At 37.4% G+C, this 20,491-nt stretch overlaps 2 protein-coding genes across 9 annotated transcripts; one reads left to right on the top strand and one right to left on the bottom strand.

The window, feature by feature from the left end:
- The first annotated feature begins 2,590 nt into the window (after window positions 1-2,590).
- Window positions 2,591-12,621, top strand: LOC137099955 (uncharacterized). 5 transcript variants are annotated; one of them, XM_067477437.1, is made up of 9 exons: window positions 2,591-2,721; window positions 3,161-3,269; window positions 4,848-4,929; window positions 5,082-5,200; window positions 5,686-5,767; window positions 5,920-6,038; window positions 6,205-6,282; window positions 6,532-6,609; window positions 12,491-12,621. In XM_067477437.1, exons 3-9 carry the CDS (start codon window positions 4,857-4,859, stop codon window positions 12,533-12,535), a joined length of 594 nt encoding a protein of 197 aa, XP_067333538.1. In that variant the 5' UTR covers window positions 2,591-2,721; window positions 3,161-3,269; window positions 4,848-4,856; the 3' UTR covers window positions 12,536-12,621. The 5 variants fall into 5 exon arrangements, with proteins under 5 accessions (XP_067333538.1, XP_067333533.1, XP_067333535.1 ...); XM_067477432.1 differs by lacking the exon at window positions 12,491-12,621 and adding an exon at window positions 7,294-10,064; XM_067477434.1 differs by lacking the exons at window positions 4,848-4,929; window positions 12,491-12,621 and adding an exon at window positions 7,294-10,064.
- On the bottom strand, window positions 10,436-20,448 carry LOC137099957 (centriolar coiled-coil protein of 110 kDa-like). Of its 4 annotated transcripts, none has more exons than XM_067477442.1 (18): window positions 20,286-20,448; window positions 20,138-20,173; window positions 19,791-19,943; window positions 19,584-19,702; window positions 19,209-19,488; window positions 17,095-17,304; window positions 16,129-16,257; window positions 14,190-15,405; window positions 13,871-13,992; window positions 13,547-13,697; window positions 13,094-13,203; window positions 12,881-12,997; window positions 12,675-12,776; window positions 12,479-12,595; window positions 12,116-12,189; window positions 11,968-12,033; window positions 11,788-11,847; window positions 10,436-11,470 (listed from the first exon to the last, which is right to left on the bottom strand). In XM_067477442.1, the coding sequence occupies exons 5-18, from the start codon at window positions 19,233-19,235 to the stop codon at window positions 11,395-11,397; spliced, it is 2,577 nt and encodes an 858-aa protein (XP_067333543.1). In that variant the 5' UTR covers window positions 19,236-19,488; window positions 19,584-19,702; window positions 19,791-19,943; window positions 20,138-20,173; window positions 20,286-20,448; the 3' UTR covers window positions 10,436-11,394. The 4 variants fall into 4 exon arrangements, with proteins under 4 accessions (XP_067333543.1, XP_067333542.1, XP_067333544.1 ...); XM_067477441.1 differs by having other exon boundaries at window positions 13,871-13,995; XM_067477443.1 differs by lacking the exons at window positions 19,209-19,488; window positions 19,584-19,702 and having other exon boundaries at window positions 13,871-13,995.
- Between the last annotated feature and the right edge of the window lie 43 nt (window positions 20,449-20,491).

Raw genomic sequence — 20,491 nt, forward strand, 5'->3', positions numbered from 1 at the left:
CCTCAAGTGCTCCCATGGTGCTACATTAAATCAAATTTACAGACAGGCTTAATTTAGATAAACTGACCACATCTTTTAGTATTAATGGGTGCTTTCTCCCTTGAAATGATTGAAGAATCAATAAAGAATCAAGAAAGAATCAATAAAGCAGCAGTGCTTGGAAGACAATTTTAAAAGCTTTCAATTCGCTGCTATTTGAACACTAACAAAAGGTTACTCAAAATCTCTATATGAGAACTTTTATCTTTCATAGTACCTGCCATAGTTCCAAGCACTGTTAAGATGCCTTATCAAGCTTTTAGGATGAGAGGTGAAACATCTCGTCTTCTAAACAGCCACATTTGGAATAACCGTGGTGACCTGGATGACTAAGAATCTTCACAGATGTTCAATGATAAAACAATTGTTTCTCATTGATAAATATTTTTTTGTCAATGACTTTATTTTTTGACTTTATTGGTGGTTGGTTGGATTATGAGTATAACTGTTTTTATTATTATTATTATTATTATACGGTAGGGCATTTATGAAATAATGTTACCTTTGAAAATGTTTTAAAAGCCATGTGTGTCCTTACAAACCTCACTCATAGAGCCTTCTGTGGTTACTAATTGCAGTTAAATATCCAAATTTAGAAATGAAAGTACAAGCATTTTGGATTGTTTCAGAAAGCGTCAGCCTAAAAGCAGTGAGAGATCCTTTACCCATGGCTGCAATACATTGGGATTGGTTGCGTAGTGTGTTGTAATATTTACTAACAAAGAAAATGTGAGATCTCTTTAGTACTGTATTTCAAACTCATAAGCCAGCTGTGGATTTACAATTGTGCACTGTTCAGCAATACATCTGGACCGAGGCATTACTTTTTACTAGTTCAGTCTCTTCAAGGAGAGGGTGAAAAATACTGCCAGTCACTGAATGCATGGAGATATACTGCAGATGCTTGTTGGGTTTGCTGTGCTCAAATGGCACAGAGACTGACAAGGGCCGAGCTACACAAATACACTACACTACGCAAATTAACAATTCACCCAGCATCCCTAACTTTGAGGGACATGGGGACTAACTTGGTTTAACAGCCTCTCTTTTTGTCCAGAATTGGAGTGACAACTCAAACTCCCAGTTTTATCTCCTCCAGGCATTTTTGTTTGAACTCTTTTTGTCATTTTTATTTAGTTACATACAAGACATATTAATTTAAGCTTTATTTTAGTGTTTATAGTGAATTGATTTTTAATTATAGTTTAAACATTTTCATATCAGTTTTTGATTCAGATGGCTGTAATAACCTTGTGCCAAGTGTTGTTTTATTTTTACATTATTTATGCTAAAACTGGACCTACATGTAAAAGTTGCCTTATAAGTTCTCCCTAACATAAGTTTTGATTGTCAGATAAAGATAAAACATGTTCCAACCTGGTTTTTGTCAAATTCTTCTTATTTAAAACTCTGGTAAGGACTTTACATTACAGGAACAATACATTTTTAGTAATATACTCTAATTTAGTCCTGGTATAACACAATAAACTGTACATCCTGGTAATTTCCCATGCTAAATTCATTGTATTCAACATGTTTTTCTGCATAAGTAATATTTTACTGTTGAGTATTTTTACATCTTGATTGTATTTTTGCATAGGGGTCTGAATACTTAGGTGTGTCTGATACAAGATGATCACACAATTCAATTAAATTTGGAGATTTAACTCTACTCCACTTTTATTCACCCATTCAAAATATGTTTGTTAATCATTCATTGTGTCATTGATATATTTATTAAAATGTAGATACATAAGAGAATCACTTAATTATCTTATCATTATAACTACAAATACTAACCATAAAAAGTACAAAACCCATTTCCAGAAAAGGAAAAAAAAAAAAAAAACAATAATTTGAAATTTGATAACAGCAAGATGTTAAAAAAAATAGTCATTAATGTCAGGACAAGGAATCTAAAACACTGGGAAAGTTGTGAAATGCTGACAAGCACTCAGTGATATGATAGTTTACAAAATGTTATTTATTTATGTATTTATTTATTTATTTAATTGTTTTCACTGTTTATTACTGTGAAAAATTGCACTGGCAAAAAATTGCAAATAACTTGGGGCATTTATATTCTACATATTGTGAAGAGAGTCAGAAATCTCTGAGGGCAATGGACAAGACCAAAAACCATGACTAACCAACTCAAGCAGCAGTACATTAAAGTCTTTTGAAATTGAGACAGCGTGACAGCACAACATTCATATATCGTAAATTTAAAATAAAACTGTGCAAAGGGCTCAAAATAGATACAGGGTCAAAACAACCCATACACTCTCTCAGGCTGGTTATTCAGTTGTGCTGGTAGTTTTAAAATGTTTTTTTAAAAGTCCAAGGCATCTTAACTTCCTGTTACTGATCTTGATTGAGCTGATAGTGTCTCTGTGCCAACATAAATAAATGTTGTTGTTTTTTGTTTCAGCACACACTGAATTGATCAACACACAGTAATGTGCGACATTCCAAAGTGCAGATCTGATAAAAAAGTAAGCCAGGTCTCTTGCAGCTCTTATAGATGTCTCCTGTTTTGGAGACATTTATAAGAGCTTCCTCTTTTGGCCATATACTGTAACTACAAAGGCGTCTGCCTGACCTCAGCAGTCTAAACAGTCCAAAGTTGGGGTGAGTCTAGACTGCTGACAGCTTCCATAGAGCTCTTTCCTTTGCTACAAGGTATGTTCCAACTTCTTTTGTTTTTGTTAAACCTACAAAGTCTGTAAATTTGCTCCCTCCTCATTTCCAAGGAAAAAAAAGGGCATTGGACGTTCTGTATCTCCCCTACATCTTAAGGATGAAAACGTATTGGGTGAAAGCGAAACTAAAATGTTTCAAATGAAACCATGTGATATTTAATCATTTGTAGGAGCTGATTTGTACAGTAGAACACAACAATGTGTGTCCTGGGGCTTCTGTAAACTTTTCTCATCAGTAAAAAAGGTTTCATTCAGGACGATTATGTGGATTTGTGTATTCAAATAAAAATTTTAATACATTCAACTGACGTTATCTGCCATGTTTGAGCCACTGGGTGTGGTGAATTTTATTTTCACTTTCATTTTTCATGTTGGTTGTATGTTGCTGTATTTTCCTACTTGGATTGATCTTGCTGAAGTTGCTTTTGGGACAGAGGAGAAAACTTTGTTGAAGAGTGGGGACGGCATAAAAGTAGGATCTTTCAAAACAGCGGTGTCATTTCTCAGTTGAAGAGGAACAGACAGAACGTAAGTACAAGAACACAACAAAAGTACTGCTGAGACCCTAGAATGAACAGAAATGAAAGCTTGCTATACTTTTTCACTATTTTTGATATTAACCTATTAAGTCTTACTACAGATATGTTAAATGACGCAGTAAATTTGATACTTCAATACTAATGAAACTTTGAAATCAACACAGAACTAAAACCCCCTCACCTAAAAATCTGAGTGTAAGTTTAGGAATCAATATCAGGAGGAACTTTTGTGTCATGTGCATAGAGCTACAGGTAAACGTGCAGAGGGAAGTGCATGATGAAAACAATCAGTTAAATATAACAGATTCACAAAGAAGTGCTCTGGCTATGTGTCAAAGTCTCTCTGACCAAGACACTGAAACCCCAACAGCCCATTCCAATCCCCAGCCGTGCCATGCCGGTCCAAGCCTGGACCTGCATAAAAACTGTGCCAAATCAACATGCAGAAAATTATCTGCTGTGGCAACCCTGAACTCACGGGATAAGCACGAAAGAAAAAAAAACAAAGAACTGTAGAGATGCAGCTTGTCCATGTATGTTTTACAATACCAATTTAAACCTGCTCTGCAACTTTGCTTTGACAGACTACAGTCACCAAGTACAAAAGTCTCCCAACTGAAATTTGCTTTTGTAGTTCATGTTCAATTGTATCAAAATCCATGCTTCATTTCTGACCAACTTTAAAAAGTCTGAGCCAAAGGGAGGAGAAAAAAGACTTTCTCTGAATTAACTCAAAACTTGGAATTTACTATGACCTGGACAGATTTGTTAAAAAAATATCATAAGTTGATTATTAACCTTGATGGATATTACTATAAACAGTTTTATGGAACCCAGAAAAATGCACGACAACAGGAGTTGAAAGGCAGTATAGGGTTTATTGAATATAAATGTAGTAGAGAGAGAGAGAGAGAGAGAGAGGCAATTTTATTTAATTTAGCCAGTAGTTAATAGTTTTAGCCAGTCTAAATTGGAGAAGAGTAGTAACTCAACTGTTTGGTTTAGCCTTGCATTATTTAAAATATTCAGCTGAATCAGAAATTAAAAGCAAAGTCTGCTTTTATTTTTTTATTTTTTAAAAATTATTTTCTGTCATTTAAATATTAAATATTAAATCCATTGTAACTGTCACATTTTGTTCGTAAAAAATTAAATGACATTGACACGGTTTGTTTCCTATCATTACAAAATATTCTATGAGTAAAAGTGCACAAAAGTTAATGCAGAAATTTGTTCTTTTTCAAATGGAAATATCAAAAACAATTGAAATGTTAATGTTTTTCTAGCAGCTAAGAAAATAGTCATATTGGCACTTACCATAGTTTAGGCAAGCACAGCAAATTTTTATGATAAAATTATTACTATTATTATATTTTATAGCTGCCCATAAATGAACAGCATTGTCAATAAAGTATAGTTTCAGACCAACTGACCACTTTTTAGATAAGTTTACCTTAGTAAAACCTATACTGTATCAGCGTAAAACAAGTATTAATGATTCATAATGATTTATAATTGATTTAAACAATAAAATATTAGAATTTATGTTTCCCATACATAATTGTAGTGGAACTCCATGACGACGTGTGACTTTGTCCGGGATAAATTAACTGAATGGGATCTTTGTGAGCTGATTCAAAGATTTGAAGGTAAAGTTTGTACAAATACACTATATTGGTTAAGGATACTATTAATAAAAATAAAATGCAACACAACAGCAACCCAACCCAAACATTTTAAAAATGTGCTTATTTATTCAGTTAAACACAGAACATTCAATTTGACTATTTTTTTACTTTAGATGAAGACATTGACAAGGAAACTTTCCTACGTCTTGAGGAGTCAGGAAGCATCAATATCTTAATTCCTACAATTGGACCAAGAGTGAAATTCAGAAAGAGACTCAGAGAATACTTACAGGTAATGTACTCTGCTTTGTCTATATACAGGTTTGTTTCCTATCATTACAGAATATTCTGTGAGTAAAAGTGCACAAATGGACATCCAGTAAACAAATGCCAATCTTAATGCAGAAATTAGGTTTTTTTTTCAAACTGAAATAACAAAATCAACGGAAATATTAATGTTTTTATAGCAGCTCAGAAAATAGTCATATTAGCACTGACCATAGTTTAGGCAAGCACAGCAAATTGTTATGATAAAATTATTATTATTATTAAATTATTATTATTATTAAATTATCAAAGGTAGATTTTATAGCTGCCCATAAATGAAAAGCAATGTCAATAAGGAATAGTTTCAGACCAACTGACCACTTTTTAGATAAGTTTACCATAGTAAAACATATACTTTATCAGTGTATAACAAGTTTTTTTTCCATAATCATCTATAATTGATTTAAACAATAAAACATTATAATTTATGTTTCCCATACATAATTGTAGTGGAACTCCATGAAGACGTGTGACTTTGTCCGGGGTAAATTAACTGAATGGGATCTTTGTGAGGTGATTCAAAAATTTGAAGGTAAAGTTTGTACAAATACACTATATTGGTTAAGGATACTATTAATAAAAATAAATTGCAACACAACAGCAACCCAACCCAAACATTTTAAAAATGTGCTTATTTATTCAGTTAAACACAGAACATTTAATTTGACTATTTTTTTACTTTAGATGAAGACATTGACAAAGAAACTTTCCTACATCTTGAGGAGTCAGGAAGCATCAATATCTTAATTCCTAAAATTGGACCAAGAGTGAAATTTAAAAAGAGACTCAGAGAATACTTACAGGTAATATGCTACTGCATTTCATAAAGTATAGTTTGTAATGAATTCCAGTCAACTACCACTTTAATGTAACTTTAAAATGAACTTTGAATGCAACAGTTAAAACAATCAAAATGTATTTTGTGTTAATTTTAACACAAAAAGTACATTTTAATGTACTCCACTGTAGGCCCAGAGAATAAGGCAGGCTGACATCGCTGAAATGGACATTGACACAAATCCAGTGCAAGAGGACAGCCCTGAAGCGGTTAGCAATCTTATGTTGTTCAACTACAATTAGGGCTGCTTACAGGTGGATTTATTACCTGTTGACACAGACAGGCAGGGGCATAGTACTGCAACCAATCTTTATCTTATTAAACTTTCCTAAATAATTATTACCTAAAGCAGTTAGAGGTTTTTGCACATCTACATCTTGTGCACTCAAGGCTTTGATAACTCACTTTAGGATACTGCAGAATGAACGTTCCAATAACAGTATATTTCTTTCACACAGGAACCAACACTTTTTCCTTGGCCACCATTCTCATGGGAGTGTACACCAACATCTGACATAGACAGTGGCAGTGAGATGGTAAGAAGTTATACTGTGTAGCCCGATTCAGACCAAACTTTTTTTCTTTTTTGGAATTGGGGTGACTTGACCATTTCCTGCACCAGTGAGTGATTTCCATTCCAGGACCCCTTATCACCCCATGTATGCCACCTCTCTGGCTCCTGTCATCTGTTCACACAGTTTCCCTTGTCCTTGTAATTGCTATGTTAATCACGCATAATTCTTCCTGTCTTTTTGCTTAATGACTCCTCTGTCTCAGCACGCCTCTCTGCCTGTTTCTCCGTTTGAATGAAATAAAGGCTTTTCACAGATTGTCCCCAGAATAATCCGGGTAATCAACTGAGCTTAACTAACGACATTTCCTCCATGCTCTCTGCAACATCAGACAGACTTGATCGTGCCTTTCTAAATACGTTACCCTACTTCTTCAACTACCCACCACATTTTTACCTTTGCCTTGCTGAATGTCCATGTCTATTAATACAGAATGTCTATTAATACAGAATAATAACAATACAGAACCATAAGCTCACGTTGCCTAAAATGTTGTTCTGAACAAAGAATTAAATTCCCACAAGCACAATGAGGAAAATGTCATTTTACACTCCAGCAGTAATTTTAGGACCATCCAAATAGAGTTTTTCCACATTTCTTCAAATCACAGTTTTATGCATAGGATGGTAATATTGTTTTTCTTTCTAGACAGAGGAACTAATTTATCCTGGTGCAACGGTAACTCGAGGACAAGGCATGCTGGGTGTTATACTCTTCATTTTGCGTCACTGTCTAACTGCCGCTGGAACGAGTGACTTAATGGCCCTACTGAATTATCTCATCCCTAACCTGGCCCCTGCATTGAAGTATCTGTCTGATAAGGTTCCTGGCTTATCTATTGTGTTTTACTGTGAGCACTGTCAAAAGTACATAGGAAAAAATCCTGACGATGGTTCCTGTTTTCATTGTCAAGCAGAGTTCAACAAAGCAAGTAATATGCAAAGTGGACACTTCTTTTTATCTGCATCTCTGAAGGATCTTCTAAAAGACACCCTTAAGAACCCCAGCACAAAGTTGCTATCCAAAACAGTCAACTATGGACCTGATATTAAAGATGTAATGGATGGCAGGATGTACCAGAATTTGCTAAGACAGGGTACATTGGCTGCAGATGACCTAACGCTGTCACTGAATTGTGATGGTGTACCAGTTTTTAACTCAGCCACATACTCTATTTGGCCCCTTCAGTTTACTATCAATGAACTTCCTTACATGCAAAGAAAGGAAAATGTGATAGTTGCAGGACTTTGGTTTGGCCCAGAAAAACCTAACATGAACACATTTCTCAAGCCATTTGTAGATGAATGCTGTGATTTAGCCTGTCATCCATTTCAGTGGAGAGACAGCAGTGGCTCACTTCACTCCTCCAAAGTCTTTGTTTTGGTTTGTTCCTCTGATGCTGTTGCACGGCCACTCCTCAGGAATTGCAAACAATTCAATGGGGAATATGGTTGCGACTGGTGTTTACACCCTGGCACCATGGTCAGAAAGGGCAATGGATTTATGAGATGCTATCAATATGATGAAACAAAGCAAATACCAAGGTCAAATGAAATGTTTAGGGAAAATGCAGAACAGGCTCAAATATTATCCACCCCCAAAAATGGAGTAAAAGGGTTATCCTTGCTTTGCATGCTTCCCTTGTTTGACATTGCTTTGGGGTTTGTACCTGAGTACATGCACTCAGTTCTACTTGGTGTGTCCAAACAAGTGATGTCTCTGTGGATGGATCCAGTCAACTGTATGAAACCTTGGTATGTAGGTCACAAGATTTCAGAAATGGACTCCTGTCTTCTCCAGCTGAAGCCACCATCAGAAATAACCAGACCTCCACGGTCATTAAAGTGTTGGGAGCAGTGGAAGGCATGGGAGTGGCAAGCATTCCTTTTATTGTATGCTATTAGAGTCCTGCCAGGTATCATGAATCCTGTGTTCCTGGAACATTACTTTTACTTGTCATTTAGCATTCACATTCTTCTACAAGAATCACTAATCCAACAGGACATTGAGCTAGCCCATTTATATCTAGTACGCTTTGTGAAAGACATGGAAGTACATTATGGTAAAGAAAATGTGTCTTTCAACTGTCATCAGTTAATCCACTTAACTGAAAGTGTGCAGAACTGGGGGCCACTCTGGGCCACATCAGCCTTCAGTTTTGAGAGAAACAATGGAAACTTAAGATCTCTCCTTGGCAACATAAAGAATAACTCTCAACACATTTACCAGAAGTTACTTGATTGGCAGCACATACCCAGACACTTCAGTTCGTCGGTTTTTAACCGGCATTCAGATTTTAACGAGTTATTAGCCAAGCTCTCACCAGTAAATGATGGCAGTGTCCCTAACAGGCCCTTTGGAAAATCATGGCATTTAGACCTTACGGAATCCATGAAACAAGTAATAGAGGAACGTCTAAATCGACCTCTTCTCGTAAGGTCATTAGAAGCTTTTGAAAGCTTCATAAATGGAGACGTTGTTTATCATTCTAAAAAGACAGACAAAACTGACTGTGTTGTTAAACTCAAAAGTGGCTGCTGTGGAGAAATACAGATGATTTTACTTTTTAGAGAAAACTGTGTTTGTACATCCAACTGCTCATGCCAGGCCATCCCAGTTATTGTATTCCAACTGTACAACATCCAGCCTGGTACAATGTTCTGTGACGTAAATCTGAATAGTACTTTTAAAAGAGTTGAAAGAACAGATCAACATAAAGCTTTTTTCTTCAGTGACATCAGGTGTAAATGTATGTCTATGGATGGCTGTCTTGTGTCTCTACCAAACACTTATGAAAGATATTAGAGGCACTGCGCAGCTAAAGCACTAGCAAAGCTCAAAATTGTACACACAATTGTACACACTGCACATAGGCACTACAATTTGTGTTCTATCAGGTGTGAACCTAACTAAGACCACATTGTGGCTTTAATATATGTTTAGGTTTCATTCCTAATTGTGAGAACAACATTTTTTTCACTTTAGGGATTTCTCATCTAAGAATGGCAAGTTGATTTGATTTTGATTTACTTTATTTAGCGAGTTGAGGGTTTTTGTTATGATGTGGTCTCTTGTAATCTTGATACTCTTTTACTATTAAAGCCTGTTTTTGCATTTAGTGATTGTGTATTATAATACAGTTGATGGCTGATTTAATTACTAACTTTAATCTAGTGTTAAAAACCAGGCATTGTATATATTGCTCTAGGTGATACTTGGAATTTTTGGTCAAACAGAATCTGAGGGGGCTTCTGATGTATTTCATGCACCATGTAAAATAATAGGTCTTGTTGGAAATTACCTGGCATATACTTTCTACACTTTTTCAAAGCTACTTTGAAAAAAATGCAATATCTGTAGTGTAATTATATATTTAAATAACTACACAGTTAACCTGCATTATACTGTTACCAAACAAACTACAGACTTTTTGTATTTATTGAAGAACATATTTTCTCATATTAAAATGTGTTGCAACTATCTGTTGAGAATTACATGTTGATAAGGCAATGCCACATGATTGGTTTTTAATTACATTAACAATAGCTATTACACAGATTGGTGCAAATAAAAGTGCTTTTGTCATTGCAATGTGTTCCCTGCTGGACATTTAAAACACCATAATTACAGTTTCCTCTGGTTAAAATGTGGTAGTAAAAAGCTTTTTGGTTGCTTCTCGGCCAGGTGTAGTCAACCTTGGACTTGTGGTGGTTACAGTAGTAATTATTCACAGTCCCGTTTCTCATCAAAAACTGCTAAAATGTTTTCTATACATCAGAGTCTGAAAAACTCAAACAAGATCAAAATTTATTGAGGTCATAGAAAACAGTTTAAATAAATAAATTAAAAAAGCAATGGTAATGCTATTGACAAAGTAAGAAGTAAACGTGGCACTGAATAACTAAGTGGACCAGTTAACATGTAAATCACAATGTTCAGATTATATAATATTCTGGTATTCAAAGGCTAAAGGGAAATGAGGGAGATGCTTGGGGAACTTGCCATGCATTTTATATGGACTTTTGCTAGTTTCTACAGGAAACCCTATACTAAGTGCTTGCTATGCATCCTGTATGTGAAGCTACATTAGAATAACAGAGTTCCAGTGTGTAAACAATTACAATTAGATTTCATCAGGCATTCATTTTAGCCAAATACAGAAACCCAGCGAAGTGTCTTAAAGTACTGTAAACCCAGCACCCTTAAATAAAGAAAGCACAATTAGGTTTTTAAGCCCTTTAACAAAAAAATAAAAAATTGAATAAAATAAAAAAATACAATTTGTGATCTAAACAGTTTAAATCATCTGCGTTCCCATGGCACAAACATTACATGACTTTCAGCAAGAAACTGGTCTCTGCAATAAGCACACAACGGCTAAATATATGCATGCTAAAACATTGAAGAGGCATAGTTCTTAGGCACAGAGACTGTTTTGACTTAATGTCTGATATTCTGAAGATACTTCAGTGATTAGATTTGTCTTCAAAGAAACCTGCTTGGTCGTTAAATGATCCATCTACACATTTACACCAACTTGTGTATAATAATCAGCTGTTACCACAACAATAAACTACAACAGTTAAAATAATGGCATTGTAATAGTGTATACAATCATTTTAATCTCTGAAGGTAGATTAAAGACAGTTGTCCTGTTAGCAGCGCTAAGTGGTGTTTGTAAGTGGTGCAAAGTTTGTGTTACAAGACTAAAAATTCAAGTTCATAGGTCGGGGTATGTTGAGACACATGTTAACCAAGAGAGTGCTGCTTCTTCAGGTTGTCTGAGCGCCTCACTCTCTCCTCTGGGGTCTTTCTGTACCAGCTCCTAGAAAAGACCAGGCACTGTCATGCTGGAAAGACTTCAAAGGCATCAATTACCACTAAAACACACACATTTAGCTAACCCGTTGCCTTTAGTATGAAGTGATTTAAAGGGTTGCAATTTAGGTTCATTATTTAAGCAGCTAGCAGAGAAAAAAACTTGACTAAAGTGCCATTTTGTAGTTTTTGCATTACGATCCGGCAACATAAACAGAAATTAAATTCTAATACACAGCCACTGTTGTAAGCAGTGGCACTGGAACCAGGACAGGAGCAACAAACTAGCTTTACAAAAAGTTAAACAGTTAAGTATGAGCTTACCCCTGGCGGTTCAGATGGCCTAGAACAGGAGAATTAGGGCCTTGGCTTGGCTTCAGAACTCTGGGAAAGAAAAAAATAATAATCATAATAACACGAACACAAGAAAACACAGTATAACACGTAACCAGAACAAAAAAATGTAATAAATGTGAAATGAAATTCCACTGTCGAGTTTGCCACCTGTTGGTAGTCGGGCTCTTTGGCTTCTGCTGCACCTTCCTAGCCTGTGCTGGAGATTCACCAACCCTGAAGTAATTACAAAATAAAAACAAAGTTGATCATTATACCCTATTAAAACATTAAAATATATTTCTCTTTCCCATCTTACTTCTTCTTCCTATCCAGAGACCTCTGTGTAGCAGAAGACAGAACCACTTTTTCTTTGGGGCACTTGGCCTTCTCCTGCAGGTTTTACACAATCAAAAAGAATATAGTTTATGATAGTAGTGACATAAGACAATGCAAGTTTGCATTCCTGTTTTTCAAATGAATTGGCATCATTCTTCTGCTGCTTTGGCTAAGAACTAAAGTGCGGACAGGATTTGTAATTTTCAGAGATGCACAGTTTTGCTACATACTATATATCAGAACTTTCTTTTCAGGTTTCACTTATAAATAAAATACAAAAATCTCATCTTCTTCTGATAAGTATCATTATGTGATTCATTACTAGCCTATATTTTCATGTTACCATGTCTCGTAGCTTCCTTTCTGCACGGAGCTCCCTGTTCTGCTGCAGCAATGCTAATCGATCCCCGAGAGCCATTCCAAAGAAGATGTCATGGATGTCATAAAGAGCTGCACGTAACTGAGAGACAAAACATATTCATATACAACAAAAAAGGTTGGACTTCTGCCATTGATAGACAGTAACTACACATTTATACCTGGGCTCTAACTCTCTCTTGCAGAGAGAGATCTTGTGCTGAATAGTTGCATTTCTTCTTCGGAGCCTCAATCTGGAAGGAATGAATAAACTCCTGTGTATCCTAAGGAACCAAATACACAGAACACATTTTTAAACAGTGTTCCCAAACACTAACATGATAATAATTTATCAAATAACTCTTTGATTTTGCATGTGAGACCTTACCACAATGGTCTGGCGCAGTTGTTTAACCTTCTCTGTTTTTAGAAGTCTGCGTGTGAGGAAGCCTCGAGTGATGGCGCTAATTCGACACAGTGCTCTCTGCTGCTCTGCTGTCAGAACCTGGAAATCATAGTAAGGATCAATGAGATGGTTCCAGAATTAAAGATCAATGTACTGTATGAACACACACACTCTTGTCATCTAGGGCATACCCACCAGACTGAGCCTTGCTCGTGGTTTGCTAGCTGCCCAAGTGGGCCCCCACAGATAAATGGAAGGCTGGACAGAGGGTGAAGACACACTGGAACTAACAGGACTGGGAAACCCTGGAAATAGAATAAAGAGATACTTTTAATGTAAATATACAACAGGTAGAAGAATCAGTCTTTTTGTCATTTTGTATAATGTTGTGAAATTCCTACAAAATAAAACTTTATCTTGTTTAAATATTTCGATAAGGAGTTACTTAAATATTATTGCCCAGTTTTGATTGCGAATTTAGCTCACATAAAGATAGATAGGTCCACGTTTTTAAAAAGTACATGAAGAAAAAAAGGGAAGTTACAAGAGAAAAACCTCTAGCACAATTTCTCCAGACTGATGCTAATCCATTTCAGAGCATGCAGTCTTTTGCCACCACAGAGTAATGTGAGCAGGGTGAAGTAATACCTCTACTGTGTCCAGATGATCGCCCAGGTGGCGTGTGGGCCGGGCTTATTCCGGGGCGGGAGGGGCTAACAAGAGGGCAGCTCCACTCATCCCCACTCAGAGACCACACACACCCTTGCTCCTTCAGTCTTCTCTCTGTCTCCTCTAGTTCCTAAAACACAGAAAACATTATCCGATTTTCTCTGGAGATCATGGAAAAGAGAATATAGTCACACTACAACAAAACAACAAAATTATTCCATTAGCTTCGTTTGGTTTTTTCTTGACTATACATAATTTACTACCTGAACACTCAACAAAGGTACTGTGATTCTATGGACTGACCAGGCTGAGGCGCTGTTGCTCTTTCTCCTGTTCAGCCAGCAGCAGCGACATCTGCAAAGCATGCTCCTCCTCCAGACGCCTTTGCATGTCCTCCAGAGCCTGTGCTCTTCTCTGGGTCTCCTCTGCTGATGTGCACAAACATAAGTAAAACCACTTATCTTTAACCTTCAAACAGTTTAATCCTTTTCCCTAACACTCCCTGCCACACAATATTTAAACTCAAACAGCAGATGGAGAAATTGTGATCTTAGTGGAATTGATACAATTTAAGGTAGTAGATACAGTAATTACAAAGTGCAATATTATTAAAGTGACTCGCCTGTCTTGCTTGTCTGTGTCTCCGTTGGATTTCTGAGAACAGTTGGTGTGACCCTTCCATTATTTGGGCTCCGAGGTTCATCAGGCCCCATCATGACTGTGACCTGAGCCAAGTCAGGACTCACATGGGGCCTCGGCAGAGATGGTGAGGGATTCTCTACTTCAAACGACTGATTTAAGGGGGCAGCCAGGGTCCGTCGATTAGGAGCCGACCATGTCACTCCTGCCAAGAAACGAGGGACTCTTTCCTGGCTGCGGTCTATGTGCTCAACTCCAGTCTGGTGGATATGCAGCTGGCTGTCCAGAGTGTTGCAACGCCGGCGAAATCCTGCAGCCAGATGGTCATGGTGCCCCATTGCGCTGGACACTGAGTCACTAACAGGGCTACAGGCCTCCTTCACTGGAGAGTTACCGCAATGACTGGACCGACAGTTGCCACTACTAATACTAGCCCCACTGTCAATTCCCATTGAGCCCCAGTAATCAGAGGACTTTGAGGCTCCTGTGAGGGCCTCTCCCCAGTCTGACATACTAGCACCTTCCCCTGACCTTCCTGGGCTTCTGGGGATAAGGTCTGCTGGGCCAATGGGAAACGAAATATGGATGTTGCCTGTAGAAACTGGGCGTGGTCTGCGTCTCCGTTGATGGGGACCTTTGCTGGACTGTGGACTGGGGAGATGACCATAATGATCAGGTAGACTAGGTGAGAGGCAGCCAGACTGTTGGTTTATGGGATCATACAGAGTGTGAAGCTGAATTTTGTTCTGAGGGGGACCAACAGGGCTATGTTGCAGACTAAATCCAAACTCAATATTATTGTTCCCCATCGGACTACAGCTCTTATTCTCCTTGTCAGAGACATCCTCTGGTGGAGGAGTCCGGGAGACTGTATGGACAACTTTTGACCCCTGCTGACTCTGCTCTCTCTTGACATACTCTCTTGATCTCTTAAGAAGGCTGTCCAAACTAATGTCCTCTTCCTCTTCCGCTTCCTCTCCACTCATTTCTTCATCCTCTGCGTTCCCTCCCTTCACTGCCTCGTGGCCATTGGGAGTAGGGATCTCATAGCATGGAGGGGCAGGGCAATCATTTGTATGAAGCTCAAGTCCAGAGTCTCTGGGAAGTCCAGGCGAGTCAGTGACCAGGGTGTAGCTGGTGACTGACGCAGATTTAGAAACTGGCAGTTTGTCAGCCTCTTCTATCTGTACTATATGCACCTGTGAAGATATAACAAATAATGGTGATAAATTACCAAAAAACTGTATAATCAAAACCAACATTACAGAAATGCCAGCTTATGACCTTTTGGTTTAAAACAATTCATTCAACTGTCAAAGCAGTTTGCATGCTATTTCTACACATTATCAGCTTAAAATATTCTAGTCAAATACTTGATTTTTAGAAAGATTTTAAAAAATGAGATAAATCTCAAATGTTCACTTTCTGAAAGAACATGCATCTTTTTTGTTTTGATCATGGTATAAAAAGAGAGATGAAATGTATTCGTAGACCATACATTTCATAAGCAAAGCAGATCTTCAACTGGGCAGCATTCCTTTGGATTTTGAGTTGAAGAAACAAGGACATCACTGGGTAAAAATAGCACAGCCTCCCAGACTAAGTGTTGAGTCAGGAAACTTGTCGGCAAATTTCACTAGAGATTTAATTACAAACTGTAATTAAGTTATTGAGCTACATCTTTAGACTGACACACAGACCTATTTGATATCAGACTATTTTTATTAAGCAGGTTTGCGTAATACATATACATATATACATATAAAGTAGCATAGAGTTTTTTCATTCATTAGCAAAATCTGTAGTGTATATAGCTTTCGTAGACTTTAAATGTGGCTTTCTGCCTGCTTTTTTAATAGAACTGACTGACTTTGCTTCTTCATTTCCCCTGCTGCTGACTATGACCATCTTGTGCTACTGACCTGAGCTTGATCCAGTAGGTTCTGAACTTGGGCCAGAGGCTTGCTCCTCTGCTGCTTCTGTCTGTCCACCTCCAGCTGGACTGCCCTCTGCCTGTGGTCTCGCATCTCACTGCGCTGCTCAGCACTCAACTGGAAAAAGGAAAATGCATGTCAAAAAAAACTATATTGCTATGATTGAAACTATTTCACTGCTTCACAGACATAAACAATATTTTCACACATGAGAAAAGATAGGTCAAGAGCTCTTTAGGATACAATTTTCTGTTCATACTGATTGCATTATTACCTTTATTTCACCATATTTTTGTCTTTATTTGGTGGCTTTATTTGAGTGAGAAAGACATTGTGAACATTCTCCTCTCCTAGGCCTACCTATTTCTGAAAACACATTTTATTAGCAGTCAGCAGCAGTTGGATTCCCCTGACTAACAGCAACTAGCCTTGATGTTCTTCATCATCAATTATTTCCCCTCTTCTTCTGCTGCTAACTGCTAAACTAACTAGAACTAGTCAGACTATGGGTTTCAGCAATATATATTATATATTATATATAATATATTTATAATAATTCTACTTTTAATTGTCACCTTTAAATGAATCTCTGTCAGAGTGTATCTCTTTTTATGTTGTTTTATGCACAATGTGCATATCATAACAGCTTTGCTTCTTTATTACTGTAACTGAAACGTGCACAATGTTTTCTGTTACTATGCAGCGCACAGATACAAAAGCACAGCCACAGCAGGAGAGTGACAGATATACTGATTTTCTTGGGAATCCAAGAATTCCCCGTTAAACAGCACAACCAACTTTATGGCACCAGATTACTTTGCTCTGAATATCACAACACTTGCACCACAAAACACCCATGGCTTCTGTCTGCTTTTGATGAAGAAACTTTAATTGGGTTAGCTACATCTTGTGTTGTCCCTCTAGGTTCATTTCTGATGTTTATTTCTTCCTCACCAGAGGTGAAAGCACGGCTCTTCCATGGAAGCGGATGATAGAGCAAGCCTTCAGGGAACTATGTGGCTCACATGTCCTCTTCTTGAATTTCCCCTCCTCCTGCAGTATGGACAGACTCCGCAGGCAGAACTCCTCATAGCTTTCCATCTCTGGACACCCATACAACCACAGTCTGAATGGGATACATACACCATGTAGCCTCCTCACCAGCTGTTGAATTAAATAGAATATATGGAATCAGACATGTGATCTTAGACTGCATTGGGTGTGGATCACTACGGGCAACCATCTATGATCACAAGTGGACGAGCAGGACAAAAGAGGGTCTGTCTACCCTTAGTGGTTATGTCACACTCATCACATTCCTGCCATTCCGTTGTCGCAGCCTGACTTTCATTTTCGCGTGTCACTGAAGTAGATGGAATCGTCTGTCAGGTCAATACAGGCTCTAGTTTTGAAACGTCCATCGTACTGACCCTTCGCAGCTCACAGGTAATGGCACACTGGGCGTTAGCCTGTACGCATAATCTAAATATTAAATGAATAAAAGCTGCTTTGTGACGGGTAGTTTTTAAAAGCGACCATCCATCCATCAGGTTTAACTAATTCGCCCTTGTGCCGTGCGGTGCTGACAGAATAAGGTTATTCCAGTGGTCTTGCCTGGACGTAATTACAGCAGCTACTCGCAAATGATTCATTACAGCCCTTAAAAGTACAGTGAAGGTAGAAGCTTGATGCCGGTGGGTTTGAATGTATAATCTAAAAGAAACCACTCAGTTTAACGGCATCATTTGAAGGTTAAATATCGATTTAGGTTAGATGTACCATGGCAACAGAATGGTAATTGATAAACCAGCACCTATACTCGTTGTCATTTTCTTACCTTCAAAATGGAGAAACGGTATATCTCCGAACGACAAATGTCGCAGGGGAGCAATAAAGTGACTAGTATAACAATAACATTGTGCTTATTTCAATCTCGAGTTTCCCACATGGATGTACGTTGGCTACCATCATCACTTAGAACTCTTCCGGGCTTCAACAGCGCCTCCTAGCAACAGCACGCAGGGCACGTTCCAACACTGTGCACGCAACCTGTTTACGTCGCCTTCCGGGAAGATTCGACTCATTTACTATTAAATTCACGTGCCCATAATAATTGTTTCTAGAATGTTCTATATGACAGAAAATTCTGTTCGAGGTGACCTCGCACGGCGGGAAGGGGTTAGTGAGGAGACTTTCGAAGACGCTAAAAGATTAAAAGGAGAGTAAAATTGGACGAGTCTGCATAACAGACATGTATCAGTGCCACAATCAGACTTTAGAATTTGTTTAATTTTAGAAACAGATCCCAGAGTAAATGCCATTTTTAAAGAAATAACCAAACATTGTAGTATTATTCCATTTGCCCATAGGTCCCTAGTATATCAGAGGTACTTTATATCAGACTGTTGTAGGGTTGGGCAGCTTACACAAATTTGTTGTGGTTTGTTCATTGGACCTCAAATCGCAGTGTAATCAACAAAGGGAAAATATGTCAGAGAAGATTCCTATAGGCTAGTTATATATTATATAAGTAAATTATTTTATCTGTAATTTATGCCTGATTTAATCTACTGTGAATGGTGGAACATTCACAGTAATGATATCCTATTCTTTATTAATATTATTCTGAAATCTGTCTTTCATACGTTTTTCTGGCGACTAATTACTTCTACACATACTTTCAGCTCGAAACCCAAATTTCAAAATGTTCAGTTTATAAATGACATTATTGCTTGGATAAGATAAGGCTTTTTAATACCTTTTATATTTTGTAAGAGTTATATATGTTTACTTTTTGTTTTAATTAGGGCTAAGATGACATATTCCATGACATCACATAAATGACATTGTTTTCAAGGCTAAGTGTCTTTGCCAAACCAGTATATAAATAAGACATTTCGTTTTGGCTGTTTCAGCAAAAGCAAAACTTTCACCTATTTCAGCAAAAACAGTTCAGCTTTTTTCAGCTTGGAAAAGTCTTTCAGCGCTGAAAAATTCACATTTTCTTTTTTGGAAATGCTTTTTCAAGTTATAAAATACATTTCTGTGGCACTGAACTAATTTGTTACCTTAGTCTGCTGGCAGGTGAGGCTCATAACATCACATTTGTCTGTCCCAGGACTATAAAGATTTTAAATAAAAAATATTTTTTTATCTTTCAGTGATTTATTATAGTGGCAACATGTTATTACACATTTGGTAGAAAGCAAAATGAAGTTACAGTTTTTACAACTCATCTCTTGAGTGCGCAGGTGCACCTGAATGTATAGGTTGAGCAATGCGGACATTTCCCTTGTTGTCCCGAAGCAAAGCATCAATCACACTTTTTGTAAAGGTGGTTTTGGAATCCTGTTACAGAAGTTAAATAATGTTAGTTCTCATTTTGTCTAATTAGAGATTCTAATGTATATACTTTTAAAGTTCTCAGAATACTCAGAGCCTACCTTAAAAGATTGGCGTTTCACCCCTACACATGCTGTAGACTGCTCATAACACATGACTATTTCCAAATGCTTTGGTTCTCTATTCACCAAAGCTTCACGAAACTGCTCATGGTGAGAATCTGGGTGGGCAATAAACACTAAATGAGTTGATAAACTGTAAAAATGTAATTACTGTGCAAATTTATTGTTATTTTATCCAGATCTTACCCAGCAAGTGCATACAGGACGATCTCATTTTGTCCATAGAGACGTGGTCTTGTTGGTAAGACAGCAGTTTCTTACAAACACCTCCACTGATGAGGTTCTCAACCACTTTTTGTCTGCTGTCCGATGGGACCTCTTTCATTGCTTTCTCAATCTCTGAAGGAAAGATTGCATACATTTTGATTCACTCTATGTTGTATTTCTTAAACAAATACAAAGTCACTTTAGTAACATTTGCCACTGGGTTATAAAAACCACAATAATTTGCAAGTCAAACCAAGTGTTACTCAAGTTATAGCTTTGTGTATATTATTTTACACTGCTGCTACTTGGGCAAGTGGCATACATACCTTGTGCTGCTGCTAGACAACTCTCACAGTAGGTGTCTGGTCAAAATAAATCAGTAAAGAGACGAGAGCCATGATTCAACAGTCAACAAACAAACTACAAATATTATCCTGATTAATGAAGGTGGATTTCAATTTTACAATTACTTACAGCGTTCTGTGTCTTTAGGCTGCACAGGAAGAAGGTGGCACACACACATCACAAAAATGAAAAGTTTCATAGTCTGTGTTTGTAGACCAACAAACATGCACACTGTGAACCCACAGCTCTCTACTAGGCCAGAGAAAATGCTAAGTGCAATGAACTAGATCATATTACAAGATCATACTTTCAAGATCATATTCCACATTCTTAAA

The sequence above is a fragment of the Channa argus genome, chromosome 15 (genome assembly GCF_033026475.1).
Source record: "Channa argus isolate prfri chromosome 15, Channa argus male v1.0, whole genome shotgun sequence".
Lineage (NCBI taxonomy): Eukaryota > Metazoa > Chordata > Actinopteri > Anabantiformes > Channidae > Channa > Channa argus.